The sequence below is a fragment of the Gavialis gangeticus genome, unplaced genomic scaffold, assembly GCF_001723915.1.
Source record: "Gavialis gangeticus isolate Ggan-Ray unplaced genomic scaffold, GavGan_comp1, whole genome shotgun sequence".
In the NCBI taxonomy this organism is placed as follows: Eukaryota; Metazoa; Chordata; order Crocodylia; family Gavialidae; genus Gavialis; species Gavialis gangeticus.
The window spans coordinates 61,585,687-61,606,680 of NW_017729022.1; the positions used below are offsets into that span (position 1 = coordinate 61,585,687).

Below are 20,994 nucleotides of genomic sequence, written 5' to 3' on the forward strand. Positions count from 1 at the left end.
GCCTGCCCCCCCCCCCCAGGCCTCTTCGGTAAACCAAACTGTATTTTTGACTGGTTGGACACAGCTAAACATTAAAACATTGTGGTCATTCAGGCACAAATAAAAGGCCATTTATCAGGCAGGCTGGGATGCATTCAGCATCCCTACCTACACTCTGGGTAGTCAGCTGCTAGGTTGCCTCAGAGGGAGCCACAGAGTCAGCGCTAGATGAGAAGTGGTAGAGTGCCTGGTTCAGGCTTTCCTACGAGTAGTCTGGTATAAAGTCCCCAAAAAGTTCAGTGTACAGCAACATGTAAAAGCCCTAAGAATGACCCAGAACCTGTCTGGCCTGGGCAAAAAGACAGGAATGCTGAAGAGAACGTTTATTTTGGGGGAAATTTTGGAAACGTCCTGGTTTCAGCCATGCCAGAAATTAAGTTTGTTTCCTCCTTGTCCAATGGGGAAATGCCCAGGGGCTCAGCACTGAAAGCAAAGAGCTAAAATACTAATAGGACCTCAAAAAGGCTCCGAGAAGTTCAGGTCCAGGGCAATTTTTCTTGATTCACTGTCCAGAAAGATGATGAACATCAACCTAGGTTTACTAGCAGCAGCAGAGTGAGGCCAGTAAAAATTCTCATTAATGGCAGGTTTTTTTGTGCAGGATGCGCAGCCAGGACTTCCTCTGCCGTGAGGACTTCAGACTGGGCAGTAGAGTAACCAGGGCTCGGTGACCACACTGACCACAGTGAGGCATGGGAAGGAAAGCAGGGGGCACCAGAATGGCGGCAGGGAGCTCTGGCTATGCGCACAAGAGGCAGGAGTCCCCACACAGCTTCACTCCTCTTCCCCTTTCTTGCAGTCAACAGCTACGGAGTTAGCCTCGCAGCCACTGTCAAACTAAGGTTTTCAAGCCACTTGCTACAACTAGGTAATTGGTGGCTGTGAGAAGGATAATGCAGTAGTTGTTTCAGCAGCAGTGTCTTCCATGAGGGAAGGAGAGTGAGGGGGAGGAGGTGACTTCCCCTAGGCCCTTCACTCATTCTTCTACATTCAGAACAACCCCTTCCCTACCTTTACCCCCATCCCCTTTGCCCAGGGTACCAAAATAGCTAGCCTGGCAGAAGGTAGCTACTACCTCTGCCCTCCCTATGGGTGTCTGCTGGTAAGCAGGGAAGAGCTTTTTCCAAAGCTCCTTAATCCCCCAACTTAACCTGCCAGGCTGCACTTCCCTGCGCCTCAGAGAGCAATAAATGCATATTATAAAACTGCACACAACCAGTCACATGGCATCTGGTAGTTTGTGCAGAAATTATTCCAACTAGAATCACCCTTAGTGGCCACCAGCAGCTCAGGCTGGATCTCAGCTGTTGTAAATCACACTGGCTCTGCTGACTTCAGTGTAGATACTTTGCACTATGCCAGTGAAGGAGCTGGCCTTACACTCCTGAAGGTCCTGCTGGCTCAAGTTCTACCCACTAGGAGTCCCAGCTGCCCAAATTTCACTCTTGGATTCTAGAAGCCAAATTCAGAGGGTGGTGGTAGGGCAGAGACTAGAAACGTGAAAGGTAAAACAATTAATCGTTTAGCTGATAAGCCCAGTGATAAGCAGTTAGTTTACCAGTTATTGTTTAGTGCAGGGCAGGACACAGTGGGCAGTGGCAATGCATAAAAGGTGCATATGCACCCTCTGAGAGCGCCGGTGCAGCCCCAACCAGCCGCGCTCCCCACTTAGGCAGTGGGCAGGAGAGAGCGCCGGTGCCCCCCTGCAAGTTCTGGCCAGAGAATGGGAGCGCCAGATGTAGGTCGGAGAGATTGGCCACGGGGGACCCCCCCAGTTGCTGACTGGTTGCTGTGGGGGGCATGTGCCCCCCCGACTAAGGTGGCACCAGTCTCCCATAGCAGTGGGGGAAGGAAAGCTGCACTGTGCCTCACCAGGAACTGGAAGGCAACAGGGCAGGCAAGAGGGAGGGAGGTAAGGAAGAGTGAGGAGGAGGGGAGAAAGAGGAGTGAGAGGGGACTAGTACCCCCCTCACCTATGAGGTAAAAGAGGAAAACTTTGGACAGCCTAATGACTCAACAATTAAGCAATTAGCTGCTCATTCACAGGTGCTTCCTCCCTCCTAGTGCACAGCTTCAGGTGACCTGTGTTGTTTGGTGGGGCTTGCCACCTCCTCCTTTCCCCCACCAGTCAAAGGGCCCAGGGAGTGGCTCCCGCCAGCAGCCATGTCCGAGCTGCTGTGTTATTTGTTAACCATTTAACAGATATAATTAGAGGAGGTTAAACAGATAATTTTTTTAATGATATTTACACCACTACTAGAGACACAGACACAATTTACTGCAAGGTAAAAGGGGCAAGCTTTATCAGACCCTAGCTGTTCTGCCATAACAGTCTGTGTATACATGCTTACCCCACTGTGTGCTCACTGGTGTTTTAATTAGACCATGTTGGAGCAGACTCAATTAATCCAGTCTGCTTTGCATTCAGATTAAAACACTGCAGTGTTGCCACAGCGTCTTGTGTATTAACCCCTCTCCCCCACCATGCATTTAAAAATGGCTGTGGGGTGCTTTAAGTAAACCTCATCAAATGAGGATTAGATAAAGCATCCCACAGCCATTTTTAAACACACAGGGGCTTAATACACATGACACTGCAGTGTTTTAATTAGAGCAGCTGCCTGGGAACTGCTCTAATTAAAACACCCTCATTCCCCCACCTCCGAGCACGTGTATAGGTAGCCTTACTGAAAAGTAAGTGGCCACAGTCCGGTTTCGCTAACAACCGGATAAGACCAGGCTGAGGGGTAGTCACCACAGAACAGCTGAGGTACAGTATACTCTCCTCCCTCTCTTGTTCCCTGATAAATTATTTGTAAACCTATGCTCCTGGATCCCGGCACTATTTTTGCCTCCTTTAGCCTTATATTCCCTGTCCCTGATTCTGGTGTAACTCCATTGATTTTCACAGCATTAACCCTGGTTTACTGAGATCAGAACCAGTGCTTCTTAGAGCCGTTGCTGCACGTCTGTAAGCTGCTGAGGGAGTCCAGAAGTTGGTATACCTTACACACAACAGTCCTGATTCTGTGCCTAGTCCCCATGGGTGTAAATCAGGAACAGCTATTACAGTCATTGGGGTAAAGTGAGCATAAGGGAAAGGAGAACTAGGTCCTAAAGGGCAAAAAGGCAAGTGTAAGTTGAAGGAGGGTAGGATCACTTAACTTCCAGGCTTTTGCACTTCACCAACAACTCCTTGGCGTGGAAGCTACATTTATTTACATTCCATTAGGAAAGTCACAGAGGAGGTGGGTCTAAACGAAACTAAGCAGTCTTGAGGGGGATCTAAGAAATTGTTAGGGGGTAAATTTATGTGTTGCCCCGACTGACCTTGTGTCAATTCACTAGGAGTTGACTGACACTAGTTCTATTTTCAGGATTGTATATGATTTCCCTGACTTAATAATAGCACAGCCTGAAGTGCCAGTGGCCATGTGTTGAATCGGGAAACAAGAGACCCAATTTTGGGTCCTTGCTCCTGGGCTGACAGGGGCTGAATCCCCAGATGACATAAATCACTGAGATGCCCTTAGAGGCGGCAGGTCTGTGCTGACCCAGCTGTAGATGTAGCCCTTTGCCGTGCTCTGCCCACAGGAGAGAGCACTGTCCGTCCACAGTTCTTTTTGGCCAACGCAGGAGTGGCGCTAAAAGGCTCTAGCGGGAATGTAATCCTATTGTCCTCAGGCAGAAAGGCCACAACAACCACCCAGCCCCCTGCTCTGCTGCCATGACTCAGCTGAGTCTGGTGCATTGTCTGTGTCTATTCTATTGATACACTATAGTGAGCATTGACCTGTATGCAGAACCTGGGGTGCTTACTATCTATATCCTTACATAGAAAAAAGACCAGTAGAAGTATCCATTATAAGCTCCCCTATCCCTCCCCCCTACTAAAGTGCAGCAGACACAAGAGAATAAGGAATAAATGTCAGCCAGACTCCAAGGTATTTTGGAAATAGCCTTTTTTAATTCAATACAATACTGTTGGTTGTTGGTTTCTTTTTTTTCTACACCTGGACCGACTATAACAGCAGAAACTAACCATTAGCAACTAGGAATAAAATTCTCTCACATGTTATGAACTGTACATTCAATTGGAAGTTCATTATTAAAAGAGAGTGGGAGGGTGTGTGCGTGCGCGTGTGTGTGCGTGTGTCAGTGTAAAGGTAAATAAAAAGGATACACTGATGAGAAGAGGAGCCTCTGCCCACCCCGTCCCCCATGCACAACTCCCTGTCACCCTTGGTGATTGTTTGGAAACTTTCTTATTGCCCAGACCTTGTGAACTATTTCTAGGTGTGACCCAAGAGGCAACACTTGGAACATAAACCCTTCCATAGCTCAGTAAGGGGTGGAAGGAAGGTGTGTAATGAAAAGATGAAATAACATTGTTTGAGAGGTGAGATGGGGTCAGATGGGTTTTCTTACTGTTGTTATTCATATGCAACCACATTTCTTTTTTTTCTTTTTTTTTAAGGAAAAAATCAACAGCTCCTGTTTGAAGGTGGATTACTGCTGGCAAGAAAACCATATCCTCCCAGGTGAAGATTGTGATGCTGATTTTCAGGTGGAAAAGCAACCTGTTCATGTATAGTAGTAGTCCTCAATCTTCGTAGACTCAAGGCCCTCTCAGAAAATGCCGGCTCTGAGTTTTCACTCATTTTTTAACTGTGGAAGCATAATATAGCAGTTCTGCTGCTGCAACAACCTCTGAATGACCAGAGCAGGTCAGAATGTTTTTGACACTGGATTCCTATTTGAAATCTCTGGGTTTATCTTGTGACTCACGTGTAGGTGTCTGCCCACTTAATAGTGCTAAGATTGCATGGCATCTTGCTACACCCTTAAAACGAACTCATGGCACCCAGGGGCTGCAGCACCCAAGTTGAGAATCACTGATTTATAGACTGAATGCAGTTAGTCTGGAAGGTTGTTGGTTTGTGCCAGAACACGTGCAAAGAACTTTTTTCCCCCAACTCTTTTAGTTGCTCTAATAAAAGATATCACATCTGTAAGCTTCTCCCAGAGGCCCGTGAGATGGGTCAGATTCTTAGTGTAAATCCTGGTTGTTTGTGGTGTGGCATGGATACTGTGTGTTTATCCAGGGTGCATTTGGGGCAAAAGTACTCCCTGGGGAAGGCGTGGTGGTACAGAGTCCGGATGCTGATCTCAAACATGTGTGGCTTGGCAGCTGTCTTTTGGGAATGCACTTCATTTTCAGCTTTGATTAAAAGTTGTGTCGCTTTGTAAAGCCTCCTCCTATGTGAGTTCTAAACTGCTGCCTGTACTGCTCAGGGCACCAGGACGGGCCTAACCTGAAATAAAAGAGTAACACCAGTCTACTTCTTTTACAGAATGAGATGTGATTGGCAGATATATTTTATATTGGGTCCTTGCTACCTGCCTTTTTGAAGACAAACTACAAAGGTCTAGCTGGTGCCCTCCCTGTTCTAGAAAGGGTCTCACAGCAGTTTTGTCTGAGAGTAACAGACAATCCCTCTTTTACCTTTGTTTCACTGTGGGGTGGCTACTGGAGGTACAAACAGGTGCCTCGCAGTGAGATTTGAACGGGAAGAGAAGGCTTGTGGAGGTACTTATCAGAAGGACTAAAGAAATGGCCAATGTGGCTTTACTCTGAGATCTGAGGTTAAAAATCTCTACGATGCCAATGGCAAAGTGCAGAAGTAACCCAACTCGAACATGTAGGGTCACATGAGGGTCACAGGGAAAACGTTAAGGGTGGCTGGGACTTTGTTATCCAAAGGGGCTACTGTGCCATTTTGTCAGAAATGTGGCTTTGTAAAAACGACCCTTTCTTTCTCTACAGATCCTTTCCCTGGCACACCGGAGAGAGAGCTGCCCATCTGAGTGACTCCAGAGAAGACTATTCTGATTTCTATTCCTCTTAGTCCAGTAACCCAGGGCAGTTAAAAGGGAGCGAGTCGATTAACAATTTACGGTTAATGAAGGGCCTGCTCCTGTGAGGTTCTGAGTCCCTTAGTTGTTACAGAAGTCAAGGAAAGCACAAGGTGACTAGCATCTCTGAGAATATGGAAAGCACCTCACTGAATTGCAGCTCAAGCTTCAATTGCAGGGTCCAATTCTGTCTTCTGTTACATCTACACAATCCTATCCAAGGTGTAAGTAAAGGAAGAAGTTTTATTACTGTTATGGTTGGAGTGAGAACCAAGCCACACCCCACATGATGGCCATGATGCCAGCTGACAGGGATAAAAAACCCCCCCATGTCTTTACTTGTAAACCAAGCATATTGGGCCTGATGGCCACTGCTTCCCTATTACTACTGAATCCCACAATGACATATTTTAGAGTCAATTTCAGAGCGAAAAAAGGTCTTAAGAAGACTAAAAAGAGGCTTTTAGAACTATATTAGGGAAGAAGTGTTCAAGAAAATCCAAAGATCAAAGTCCACTCTCCAAGGTAAGCACTGCCCTCGATGTTGTGGTCAGAAAATTGGTTGTTAGTTTTTACCAAAAAATATATATTTTTGTCAACCTTTTCCCTGGAAAACGGAAGTTTTTTGCAAAAAAATTGAAATCCAAAATATTTCAGCTAAAAATCAAAGTAGTTTGATTCTGAAATACAACTAGGGTGTCTCGGGGAAGTTTTATTTTGCATGCTCTCAGTCTGTTCTATAGAAAAGCTGTCCACTTGCAGCACATCGCCCTTGATTTACTATGATCTCCTTTCTTCATAAGAGAAGGCCTCATTGTGACAGCTGCATGACCACAGTACAGCATGGGAAATGGCATCCACCAGAAGACCCCTGCTCATTGACACATGAGCAACCACTCCCATAAGACCCTGTAGTGACATTTGAGAAACAAAACAGATCCGCTGGGTAGAAATATGCTGGTTTTTTCCAACCCAGCCGAAACAACAAGAAAACTGTTTTTCAGCCATTTGTATTTTCCACAAAAAAATGGGTTCTTTTTTTTTTAAATTGAAACCCTAGTTTTCTGCTGAGAAATGACTTCAACAGAAAATGTGGAACCACCCTCTGCTCAACACCCTTGCCTTCACAGGGAGCTGATGAAGTCCTGCTTTTTTCAGGTGTAGGGGCCCGAGTAGTTAAGAAATTAGGTGATAAACTTATTTCCTCAGAGACAGTAAGTTATGGAAGATTGTAAGGTGCTGGGTGATCCTGGTAATTGCTGCCATAGGCTAATTTCCTGCCCTACTTAAAAATGAAAACTAGTGCTAGTTAGCACACAGAAAGCATAGTGCTTACAATATTTTTCAAGGTGAAAGGCTGCTTGAAAGGTAGAATATGGCAGCTTCTCTGGGTCAAACAGTAGCACTGAAGGAGGATCCCTTCCCTGCTGAAGGAAAAAAACTACATACATCTGCTTTTCCCCCACAAGGAAATTCCCTATCAAGGGGAGTCCAGACATCTGCCATAAACCACCTGGAACAGGGGCAGGGGGATGGGAATCGGGAGAGACGAAGAGAATGGATGGGAAGGATTTAGAAAGATGACGACTCAGAGAATGATCAAAGAGGTGGAGGGAAAGGCAAGTGCAGATTAAAAGAGCTAAATATGTCCAGTTTGATTAAGTGACAATTGAAGTGGGGCATGACAAGAGTCTGCAAGCATCTGAAGGGCCTTGATGGCAAGCACGAAAAGGGATTTCCATATAGTGGCAGATGGGGCCAAAGTAAAACCGAGGGGGAGCAATGGGATGAAATTTGGGAAATGAAAACTGGCTGAATCTTGGGTAGAATGTGCTGACAGCAGGAGGCCGTGGAACAGTGCCCCATGGAAAGTGGGGAAAGCCTCGGGGAGTTTGAAAACAATGCTGGACAAAGCTCTGGTTTTTTATTATGGGGAGTAACCCTGATGGCTGGAGGATCAGAACGGCCTCTGGCCATCCCTGGCTCCTTTGCTTCCACAATTGCAACACGTGACACCATGTGCGTTGTGTGTGGGTCTGGGCCGAGTCCTTACACTTTTCCTTTCCTTTACGTCCCCCTTTTGCCTCTCCAGCTGTGACTGTTGAGGCCACGTGCATGTTTATTCAAACATCCTCCCTGCCCTTTTTGTCAGCCATACCTTCCTGTTTTGTGCCAACCATTTTGCACAGCTGGGAATCACAGAGCTTGCCACTGCAACAGTAGGCTTCAGTGAGTCACCCCAGGGTGGTATCTGAGTTAAATAACTGCAGTTGTTTCCTCGTCAGATATAGGAAAGAATGATACACATATCCCTGACATCACTCACTGGCAGTTGTTGTCCAGTGGTGACAGCTGTCTTCAGCTCTGCGTCTGGCTCATGTGGTTTCTCCTTTATGTGACTGGGGAGTGTGCGCTGTGGGACCTCCTACCGCCAGCCCCAGCTTCTAAGATCTCAGCAATTCCTATATGAGCACGGAGGTGAGGTTGCTGCTTCTCCCACTGCCTCTGTCCCAGGGGCCTGGCAAAATGCATTCCCTCGAAAAGCACCAGTCTGAGCAAAGATGGAGGACGAGCTGTTTTAAACGAAGACAAAAAAAGACGACAAATTCTACAATGCCTTAACTACCCTCTCTCTCTGGGAAGAATTGATGTTTCTTCTTCTTCAAACCATTAGTAAATAATTAAAAGAGAGAGACAAAATATTCTCTAAAGATAACCTAGTCTTCTGTTTCCATGGTAACCTGTTTCCTAAGCCAGAAGCCTTTTGCTTGAGTCATACAGTAGAGGGTGGAAACCATTTTGTGGGGAGAAGGGAATTGCTCCTCCTCTCTTCCTGGAGACCATGACAATTCAGGCAGAAGGGTGTGTGTGTGTGTGGGGGGCAGACCACATGACTCAGGAGAAAAGAGGGAGCTTGTGAGGACATCTTGGACTACTAGAAAATCAAAGAACGTTCTCCTTTTCTGAGTTGCTTCCAAGTGAAAAACAGACAAAGCATTTACTCAGGGAGGAGGGGGGTCACTCTCACCATCTGATCTGAGTCTAGGTGGCAGGGAACTTGATAACACCCTCCACAACCACAATTGTTTTTGTTATTTGTTGTGTGTATTACTTTAGTGCTCAAGTGCCCCGATCCTGGACTAGGACCCATTTGTAGTAGGCACTGTACAAACAAAGAAACCGAGAGACAGTTTTTGCCCAATCAGCACAGCCATCTTCAGCAAGTAACTGAGGTCACCGGTAGATAGGAACCTAAGGAATGATTCAGAAACGACAGACGGTGTAGAGGAGGATGGCAACTTGACCCCGTTCTTCAGAAGTGGAATATGAGCCAGTGGTGAAGGTTGCAGCCTTCACCCCTACAACTATCCCTTATCCTTGGAGAGTTCAAGACTATGTTCCCAAGTCCTTCATTGCTCCTGTGTTGCAGTACACCTGTGACTAGAAGGGAGAGTGCAGGGCTGGACACAGGCCTGGGTGAACTGGGTGGCTGCCCAGGACCCAGACAGAAAGGGGCCTCCAAAATGGTAATTTTTATTATTATCTCTGGGGAAGGGGGCCTGATACTAAAAGTTTGCCCAGGGCCACCAGGAGCCTAGGTATGGTGCTGGGAGAGTGTAAGCCCAGCCACCACACTAGCATCAACAGGATAAAGAAAGCGTGAGAGGTTGATAGAGGGATGGATGAAGAAACATGTCTTCTGCATACCCCTAGCAGTTGCTCTTTTTAACTGTCTGGTCCCTCAGCAGTTTCTAAACAAGCTCCTTAGGAAAAACTGAACCCTAATAATGACAGAACAGGCATGAGATGGGATATATTTGTCTGAGCAAGTCAGGGGACACCTGTGAGTTGGGAAAGAAATGCTAGGATCTCCTGGGGAACAACCACTCTCTCCACACTCCTTTGAGTGAGAAAAACCCAGTCTATCCTTATTTACTTATGGGCTACCCACAAGCCCTTATGCTGGTTAGGCTCTCGTGATATCTAGGCTCTCTCTCCTAGAAGCAATGAGAAGTCCAGTCATACCTGCTTCCCCATCCATCAAGCATGCTAAATTGTGTGCAAATGGAGTTCTCAGAAAAGTTTCAACTCATCAGTTGTATCTATACATTTAAATGCTATAAAATATATACACAAGTGGCTTTAAGTGAAGGCAGGTGCGCATATGAAAACAAAACAGATGAGGCACCACCATGAAAGGGTGCGTGCAGAAGAATCTTTTTTGCATATGAGGAAAAAAACCCAGCCTGGCCTGCTGCTGAAAGTAGCAGCATCTCAAGAGCATCGTGGCTTTTACTATTGCACAGGGGAAGCAGCAGGGACCAACTTCCCAATGACATCATTCATGGGTGTCAGCCACTTCATCACAAGTACAAGTCCTCTTAACTCTCTCTTTTTTATCACCGCAATCCCTTGAGACACTAGGAGGAGGTGCCAGGTGGCTAGGTTTGACTGTGAACAGTACCTGTGTTTCTCCAATGAATCAATCAATATCAGCTATAAATCAATACCTGTCAATTCAATGGGTAACAGAGACTAGTCACCGGTCATTATACCACCTGTAAATGGGCAATAGCACTGGCCCATGGAATGTGCCCCACACCATAGACCCGTACAAGGACTGGGCCCCTGCCCCTGGGACTTTATGGGCACTGCACAGATACAGTTAACCTGGAACACAACTTGTCTCTCACTTGTGTAGATGCAGAGGACAATACCAGGGCCAGCAGAGAAACTTTTTCGGGTGTCCCCAACGAACCAGGGTAGATTCTGCCCTTGCTCTGATCACCAGTCCCTCTCTCAGTCCTGGCTTAGCTAATACACTTAGACTTCCATCCTATTCTCAGGGATGCTCAGAGTCCCAGCTCCTTATCCCACTCCTCCTAAGGCCACGTTTGAAATAACTGAAGATGTGCTATGTGCAGGTTGTCTCTTTTTTTTTTTTGTAAAGCCCTGCCTCTGGCTTCAAAGTGTATCAGGATAACAGTTTGGGCCTCAGGTGGCCAATTGCAGTCTTCTGTCTATTGTGGATTGACTGTTTTTCTTCCAACATAATGCAAAATCAGGCAGTATTTCTCTCCCCTGCTTGAATAAGAGAATGGTCAGGGAGAACCTACCAAAAGACCAACAAGTGAAAAAAAACAGAGTTAAGAACCTTATTATTGCTTTAATTAACCAGGACCAGCATCCTTCCTGCTGAGGTGGGGACTCCAGTGGTCCTGTCCTCTCCTTACAGACTTGCTATCCCTGCAGGGACAATGCATGCATTCTCCACAAAACACACATTTCTTCCAACAAATCACTTACATACATTAAGTTAATTATGCTGTTTTTGTTGTACCATTTGACACGTGTGCTGTTTGCAGCTCCCAGCTTATTGGACGCAACAGTTTCTCAAGAACCAGACAGGTAAAAATAAAGCAGAAAATCTGTAGAGAATGGCCAGGCTGCACAGTGCTTCCAAGCCCAGCAGGAAAGGTGTAGCCAAGAGGGGTTTGCTGCAGCAGCCAGAGAGACTGTTTTGCTTCTGGGAGAAACAATGTCTAGATGGGAATTTCCTTCCTTCCTCTGACTATCAATGTCCTCTGAACCTCCCACTCTCTTTTCGTTCCACCTCTCTGCCCAGAAAAACCTATCTTGGAGCCCTGTGGACTGTTGTTTGTGTCCCCATTTCTTTAAGCTCATCAGATCATAACTTAGTCCCGTTTCTTACCTATACATAAACCTGGAAAGAATAAAGGGACTTATGACTAGACTTCCAGGTCTGATCTCTAGTAAAATACAAGCAAAGAAAGTGAATGGTGAAGCCAAGGCTGACCATCCACTGAACGGAAAATGGATACAGTCTCAGGAGTCCTTGCTGCCCTAGTGATGAAAGAGAATCACATCTCCCTGATTTAAGCTTAAACCTGAAGCAGAACTTCCAGAATGAGGGGACAGCTTTCCCACATACCCCAGCAACTCTGGCCATCAATCAGCAAACCCCTACACACTATACTTCTTTGCAAAGTCCAGATAAGGTGAGAGACACTCTCCCCTCAAATTGTTACTAGAGAGTCAGTTAGCCATGAGATTGCACACCATGCACACACATGCACACACATGGCCAAGTTCTGCCCTCAGAGCCTGACCCTGCTAGGTTTTCCACACCTTCAGCTCCCAAAGGGGATTGATTCCTCCCACACACATATACTGGCAACAACTGAAAATAATTTCAGTGATGCCCCCCTTGGAGTTACACGGTTGTGAGAGCAGAACTGGTGACTTCCATGGAGTCAGTGAAGACATATACCAGCAGGACTGGGTGCAGAGTCTAGTCATAAACTCCAGCTCAGAGCCTGGGAACTGACTGAGGTTAATTTTGATTTGCTTTCTTTTTAAATCGAATTTTTGTCTTCTTTTAATATATATAGATATAGATATATATATATATATATATATATATAAAAATAACAGATATGTTTCTCTATAGATGGTTTTTGCGCCTTTGGGCTTCTAAAATAAAACCTCACAATTACATAAAACTAAGGGGAAAAATTTCACCCTCCACCTCTCCCCAAGCCCCAAACCTCGCAGAGATCGTGTCTCTTAGCAGCTTTCTTTTTCTTTGGAATGAAATAAAATGACAAAACCAACAAAATATAGCATCCCACATGCCCTCTCTCCCCTGAGCATTCTTGGTGTGCTTATACTCTCTCATCAAAGCACTCCATTGTGACCTCATATTGCTTCCAGTGCCCCACAGCTATTTGGTTTTTCCTGCTGTCTAGGCCAGACCTTCACTAAGCGTGAATCAGTATCAAGCCATCAAAACCAGAGTGATGCTGATTTACACCAGCTGAAGACCTTAAAGGTGCTTCTCTGCAATTTCTACCCACTGTAGATCAGGCCCACACATTTTGAATTTTCAAAGCAGAAGCATGAACAATAAGAAATTCTCCAAAATAAACCTTCCACCCCCGCTTCTGTTTTGCACCTAATTTTTTTGCCTCCCCCTCCCTCCCCCCATTGGAAAAGAACGGCCCCAAGTCCCCACTGTTTTTCCTTCTTAGCACTTTCTGGAAGTCATAATCTCTCAGTAAAAAAAATAAATAAATCAATCTCTCTATATATGTATATGTATATAGCTAACCGCCGCTGCCTGGCAGTCACTTGGCTTGGAGGTTCCACCCCCCTCCGAGTCTGGCCGGCCCGCCTCGTTTGCTGTGGTCTCTGCGCTGCTGCTCCCACTCCCGTACGCAGGCAGGATTGTTCCCATATTGCTTTCGCTCTCTTGCGCCTCTGAGGTACGGTACTGGAGTGTTTATTTTGTGTATATATATATTTATATATGTTGTTCGCTCATTTCTTTTCCCAGCAATCCTTTGGAATTGATGCTGGGGAGTGGTAGCACAACGCTCTCCCTTGCCCACACTGCACGCTCCCTTCCTGCTCCAGGAATCCTCATCTGTTCCTTTTGCTGACTCCGTTGCCCAGCTCTAGCTCTGATGGGAGTGGGGAGCTGTGCTCTGCTGTGCCCAGTTTGCTGGGGCCATCTGGGCCCTCACCCTCGCCTGCTGAGGGGGGGTCCTTGCAGAAGTCTGTCACCCAGGAAGGCATGGAAAGGAATCCCCGTGGGTCGACCGAGTAGAACTGCCTGGCTTCATTTGTGGCAGGGCCCCTGGATGTGTTGAGGCTGCTGGTGCTGTTGCATTTCTTCACAAGCGCCAGACCTGGGGGTGGTGGGGGCGGGGAGAAGAGGGAAGTCAGTGAGAGGCTGCTGAGGGTCTCTGACTGCTCGCTGTTGTTGCCGCCACCCCTGAGGCTGCTCCCCACACCCTCCTCATCAGAAGGGTCCATGGAATCATGGTGGGTGCACCCAGGGCTGGTGCTCCCGCCGCTGCTGTGGCTCCGCTGATGTCGCCTGATGTTCCCCAGGCTGAAGATGCCACGGGTTCGCAGGCTCCGCCGCCGAGAGGCAGGGGAAAGTGGAGCCACCATGGTTCTTTGGGTGGCAGCTGCTGGCATTGGGCACAGGGCCACTGGGAGGTCCAGAGTGCATTGGGGTGAATCGCTGAGGTTCAGGCTGTCCTCCAGGGTGGTCTGTAAGCTGCCTTCTGAACTATTGCTCCTGCTGTCATCAAGGGATGTGTCACTCTCCGTGGCCTGTGAGATACATGCACAAAAATGAGCGTACAGCTTTCAGTCTTTGTTTCTGTCATCTGGGACAACCAGGAGGGGGAGGGGAATGGGAAGGAAAATGTGGCAATAGCTTATATCCTCCTGGAGGATCTACTACAAAGCACACATTAGAGAGCCTAGACACAGCTCTGACAGCTGTTCTCCATCTGCAGGTGTCCACGGGCTGTGGGTTCCATTATCATGAACTGTTTTTTCCGCTCTCAGTCAGCCCGGGGGGTAGGGAAGTCACTCCACTGCACTGGGGATTTGGGTACTTTGAAGTCTGGCTTCACTCTGACTCAGATTGAAACCTCTCAAATTTGAAATTATTTACAACAGAGAATGGAGCCCTACAGTTCCCAACTCGAAGGTACCCTGCATGGCTGGTGGCCTGACAGCTGCAGACCCTTGAAGCTCTGGGAATACATGCCAATTAAGGCCTAGTGCCCTTCAGCTCCTTTTGGCCTAGCACGCACTGTATGCCTTCTACCACAGGACTCTTTGCTCTAATCACTGGAGCAAAGAGTCCCTGAACCTCTGTGTCCTTCTCTCTCTCCCTCCTCTCAATTAATCCTTTACTTCAAATCATACAAGGGTCAAGCCTGCTACCACAGCTAAATGGGGAAAGGAGACCTTACCTGATGGAGAAGGGAGCAATTTACACTTGGAGACCTCAGTGAAGCCCAAGATCCCTGCAGAGAGATCTTAGGAAGGCTGCCTGGACACAAAACCTTCTCCTGTCCTGCCTGTGTAGCAGAGAGGGCTGGATGGAAAAACTCCACTGGGACAGGTAACAGAGGGCTGGATGTACCTGGAGAGAAGGGGCTGGGGGGAACTGACAGAGATGGTAAAAGACAGAAACAGGGGAAAAAAAGAGCTCAAGTGTCCATTGATCCACTTTAGCATCCCTGTTCCTACAAGGTAAGGGACCTGCCAGTCCTGTAAGCTGAAGGTATTCAGTGACAAACTTCTAGACATGGATCCTGAGTGTTCATGTCATTGGTCCTACTTTCCCCTTAAATTGCCAAAGTTTGTAACAGTCTTACCAGCACAGAACAAAAGACCAACAAGGTAAATTAGAAACAATGTGCCCCTCCCATAAATGTCCTTGGAGCAAGAGACTGAAATGTGAAGGCCCAATTCAATTTAGGTGCAATTCACTGAATCAATGGACATACACCTTGGCTGATGCAAGGCAGTAGAAGAAACCAAAATACACAAACAGGTGAGCTGGGGAGCTCAGTGACCACAGGAGGCCTCAAGCAGAGTTAGGACAGTTCTTTCCAGGGCAGATGGTAGCACCTGACAGTCTTAAAAACAAGGAGCATGGTCTCAGTGATGGAGGCACTGTTTACCACAGAGTAAGTGGAGTTCATTCAGTCAGTTGGTAGCTTGATATGCTATCAGCCTTGAAGCCTCTGGCTCTCAGTCTCATTTATATTCTGCTCTGGTGCCGCACTCAGACCTTAGCATAAATGACCCTTATTTTGGTAAATGGCCCTGGTGTAAGGGTGCATGCCTTTAAGATTCTGCACCTCTCTCTGGGGCAAATCTGGAGAAAGAGAAGAGTCACCCTATAGCCACCTTGGGAACCAGGCAAGCATCATACTGCAACCAACCAACTGGAGGTTAATTCTTCTTTAGTGAACCCAATGCCTTGTAACCTCCATTCCTTATTGGAAAAAAACAGAACCAGGCCAGACCAGTCAAACCAGCCTGCAGCCTCACCCGAACTGGAGAGCGAAGGGTATTCTCCTCACCTTGGCGGCTCTCATGCTTCAGCCAGGACTGGACTGGATTGAAAGGGATTTTCTCCATTTCACACAAGTAACTTTCTGGATTCAGAGAGGCATCTGTATTTGATAGGGGGAGGAAACATTCCCCCACGCCTCCTCCCACCACAGAGTCAGGACTGTCCTGGCCGTTCTGTTGAAACAAATAAAGACATATCCTTGTGGAATTAACATGCACACAGCTTTAGCAAGACCTTGTGGCTACTTTTGAAAATACCAGAACCAAACACATTCATGTAACAAAACAGTATTCAGGTTTATGTATTCATCATCAATCTCTTAAATATTCCCCCACCCAAAGGAAGCCTGGTGAGGGAAATTGTAGCTTTCTAACACCTCTATGTTATCATCAAATCTGCTTGAGTGACAGGTCTCAAGGATGGGTTGTTATTGTTAAGTACCTGGCTTTTGCAGTCTTGAAGAGAATAAAGCATGGACATCAGATGACTGCATAGTACTCGAGTCAGTTGGGAGATAGAGACAGCATATGGCACATCTGTGATCACCTAGTGCTAATGACCAATAGACACTGTGCTTTTGTTCAAGACAAAGGCCTCTCATGGTTTGTGCTGTGCATGTGTCTGTAAGTTTGTGAAAGAGACTGTATCGGACAGTATGGGGAACTGAAGATGAGACACTTGTTGCTCAGTCTTCTCCTGGGTGAACAGCCAGACTTCCAAGGGAATCATTCCCATCCCCACAATGAGGAATGTGGTCTTGTCAAATTGCTGCTGGGAAGGGTGGTGGCTCTTTCAAGGAAGGATATGACATGCAGGGACTGGATGTTATCAGGGTACATATGTATGCCTACATGCTAGGATTGCCTTACCTTGGTCTCCTTAGGACTCAACTGACAGATGCTACGATTGTCCAAATCATCCCCTAAGAGGATAGAAGAGGACTTGTCTGAGTTTAGGGATAAGCCTTCCATTTCAGCCAGCTGAACCTAAAGCAGAGAAAAGTTGTCAGCTGAAACCAGCTGAAGCCTGTTTCTCAAGCAGTCATGCTGTTTACAGAAGGAGGGGTAGGGGGACAGAGCCCATATGCTTGAGTTTAAATTTTAAAAAAGCAACTATTCCTTTGTGTACATTGTGTCTTTGCTAACCCAGAGTTGGGCCTGGCAAGAGAATCCGCTTCTAGCAAAACACGACAATGTGGGCTGGGAGCTGCCAGGGACCATGCCAGCTGCTAGATCCAGTGATCAAGGCTCCCCTGGTGTCCAAGATGGAGAGGGGAGTCCATAGTCTGTCCCAGGTTCCTCCAGTCAGGGTTAACTGAGTCTAGTTAAGGAAAGGTCTCCCTCCATCTGGGGTAATGGAGTCACAGAGATGGAGACATGAAGAGAACTCCCTCTATATGGGGTTAATACATTCTGCTCTGTGCTGGATGAGGAGAGGACTCCCTCATCCTGAGGACACCAGAGAATGCCCAGGTTAAATACTGCAAAGGCTCTTTCATGCCAGGGATAACCATGCCTCCTTCAGTCCATGCCAATTATCATGCTTTTAATGCTCTCTTACCTTGGTCACTATAAGCTATTCCCTTCTTCCCTCTCTGCTTCTTCCCCCTTTCCCCTCTTGTCTGTCTATAACCTCAGCTAGCACTATCTCCTCCTTTTTGTTGAAACTTTGTCACCCCATCCTCCCTCCCCTTCATCTCTTTCATCTTTCAGCAAAAAGTCTAACCAATTCATCATTCTCACCCTATGGATCTGCACAGCTTTGCTGCTGCCTACATCCCAGCTTCTTTCATTTTCCATTCAAGTTTCTACCCTACATGCCTCTTCCCAGTACTCCCTCCCCTAAGCACTTTAATTGTCTTCCACCCATTGCCCCTTCCCCCTGTGCTTGGAAAGTTTCCTCGTTATCTTGGATGCTAAGAAATCCTTCTGTCCTCCTTCAAGGACTGTTCTTTGCTTGTCCTTCCATCGCTGACCTCTATAGCATAGCTCACTCCCACATTAGTCCCTGATCCTTCATTGTTATGCTTCATCTGTCTTATTTAAGGTTATGTGTTTCTCAGGGCAGTGATTTTGTCCTCCTATGGGTTTGAACAGCATCAAGTACACCTCTGGTGCTATGTAAATGGAAATATAATTTGGGGGAGATGACTCCTTCAGGCTGGGAGTTTAGCAGTCTGCCAGTGTCAGAGATTAGGACTCCTTCAGCGTGATAATTTACTTGGAATAAAGAGAAGGGAAGGCCTAAGCTGTTTTTTAAAAAGACATGAGTGACATCCATTGCTGTGATATGATTTTAACACACAAACACTGAGTTGTTTAACTGTTATGCTTGATAAAGTATGACCACCGCCAACTCAAAACATGGACAACCTAGAAACCCCACAATTACGTTATGTCAAACATGCTACAGTGCAACCACTCAACAACAGCTGATATACAGAAAGTGCAGTCTTCATCTGGCTGCGTTCAACGTGTGCTCATCCATAACACTCATAAGAAAACGTCCCATCAAAACAAAACTGAAAGCTGCACCTGTGGAGATGCAAGTGTAAAATACGAATAAGTCTAAGACAACCTGCTCCATTGCTAACATCAAGTTTCAAATCATCAGTGATCACTGCCACTAGAACGCTTGGAGCTTCATTGAACTGTTAATTTGTAGACTCTGGACACCTTGAAACCTACACAAAAAGATGTACTTAACAGAGTCATAAAAGGACAAATCACATGCTCAGAGTTAGTACTCGCTGCTGCTCATGAACAAACCTTGTGCCGATACTCCATCAGCCACTGCTGCACACTGCTAGCACATATGCAAACCTCATAAACACAGGAAATGAAGGGAGAGAGATGACATGAGAAGAGCATGGAATAATGTGGTGAGACTGTCTTCTTACATTTTACAGCTTCCATGAGCTACAGAATGCTGAAAGATATTCTGAATAAAGACATGGAAAGAAAGATGAAATGAAGGCAGTTGACCATTCACCATCTCAATACATTGGTTTGAAGATGTAAATGTAACCTCAGCCATAACCCTTAGTAAATAAGCTCACAGTAAAACTAGTCTTTATACATAGAGCCAAGATAATGACAGTCTTTAATTGTATGAACAGCTGTTTTGAAAATAATGATCTAGGGGTTCAATCCTGCACAGTGCTCAGCACTTTCACAGTCAAACAAAAAAGACATGTCAGTAATTTTATGCAGGCATTTTAAGTGTTTTGTTGGCTTAAGCCCCAGTATTCAGTACCTTGCCAGATCAAACCCTAGATGAGAAGGTTTAGATAAATATTGTGCTCCCTCTATATGCATTCTTAATGACTGCTTTCTGTAAGATAGGGGTGTTGAATGTGGCTCATTCATAGTGGTGGGTCATCCAACTCATGGAGCTTCTTGTGGGCTCTAACACCCATCTCCACAGGCCAGATTTGGCCCATGGGACTTGTTGCTATGGCTGCCAAAGCCCCTGTGATAGTGGCATTACCCCCTCACTGTTTCAGCACAGCTCCAGAACCCAAGGAGTTAATACCACTAGCCCTGCCCTTACCTCCTGGTGAAATTGGCAGCAGGGATGAAGGTGAGATGCATGGCTTTCGGTGGCTTCTTTCTTCCATGAGAGGGTGGGAAATTTTGCTGCCATTCTCTTCCCAGTGCAGCATGCTTACCAGTATGGCCTATACTTTTAAAAAGAACTCACCCTTTTAAAAGCCTAAGCACCCACCAGTGGTTGCCATCCTCCTTTAAACACCCTGAGTTGGAAACCCAAAATTGTAAGCACCCTAAATCATAAGTTCCTTATGAGAATTTGGGGTCTCCTCCCATATACCCCTGTGGGTAAGTTGGTGGAAGACTCTGCCACTGGAGATGTATGGAAGCATCTGCATCTCATTACCTCTGCAGGAAATCCATCATGACATGTGACTAAATGGAGAAGGAGATCTGGTGCCTCAGACTCAGGGGCATGGAGCCAATCTAATGCTCTCTTTTTGTAAACCTGACAGAGGAATCTACCAATGAGAGCACTGTTTGCCTAAATCACTGACTCATTTCAGTAACTAAAACTGTGGCATGTAAGTTAACTAGAGAGTGATGGTGATGATTAGTTGGATAACCTGAGATGTTACGATGACAATACCAAAGCATGAGCTGAGTTACAAAGACAACTCCAACCACCATCACAACCATTAGATGTAACAATCATGGATACTTTCATTAAATTAAAACTGAATTTCTCTCTGTGTGGCTTGGTCTTGGTTTTTAAATGAGTTATAACTAGATGAAGAGCCTGAAGGTTTATGGACAGGTTTACAAAGGCACCCAAGTGAATTAGGAGAGCCTAAAAACAATAGGACAACGTGCCTAGCTCATGTAGGCGATTTTGAAATTCCCACCCTTACTAACAAAGCCATTTGTCAGCTAGAAGGATCTCCACAAAAAAGAGACTCAAGAGACATTCTTAGAGGGTGAATTTATAATTAATTTTAACTCAAACTAATTAACAGATTTACTTCACAATCCAATCTTTACTCACAGATTATGGACCTATTCAATGAGGCGTTTATGTACTTACATGCTTAAGTCTCATTGACTTCAATGGGACTTAAGCAAGCATACATTTAGAATGAAGATGAATTGAGCCACAAATGCTGTAAATTTGGGAAAGAGATGCTGCATCCTTTCCCCAACACAAAGAAGCTGAGTTTCTCCTTTACATGCAAAACTGAACACAACCGGAGAGGCCTCCACAACAGTTCTCCAGCTCATTCTCTCCTGCCATCCTTGCTGAGACACCTGCCTCTACTTCCATCTTTTCATCAGTACAAACAAGCCTCCCGAGGCTAAGGACAGGCCAGTGTCTAATGCAGTATCAGAAGTGCACACTAGTAACAAACACAGGTAAAGCCTTCTGTCTAAGCCATCTATAGGAGCCAGGAGCATTGCCCAGGCAAGTCTCAAGTGTGTGGTCACATGGGCGCATCTGTGTGTTTGGTGGGGGGTTCCCCTCCCGCATCCTCGCCCGCAGGTTACCTCTTGCTTGTCATGGTTACACTTCTCGCACATGGCCGGCGAGGAGTAATGATGGAAGACGGAGCCCGATAGGTTATCGATGATCATTAACTC

General features: G+C 46.2%; 1 protein-coding gene across 1 annotated transcript; it reads right to left on the minus strand.

Annotated features, from left to right (window-relative positions):
- Positions 1-10,890: 10,890 nt before the first annotated feature.
- LOC109295977 (voltage-dependent T-type calcium channel subunit alpha-1I-like) lies at positions 10,891-20,988 on the minus strand. Its single transcript, XM_019515157.1, has 5 exons — positions 20,902-20,988; positions 16,738-16,854; positions 15,876-16,041; positions 14,754-14,950; positions 10,891-14,100 (listed from the first exon to the last, which is right to left on the minus strand). Exons 1-5 carry the CDS (start codon positions 20,986-20,988, stop codon positions 13,399-13,401), a joined length of 1,269 nt encoding a protein of 422 aa, XP_019370702.1. The 3' UTR covers positions 10,891-13,398.
- Positions 20,989-20,994: the final 6 nt, after the last annotated feature.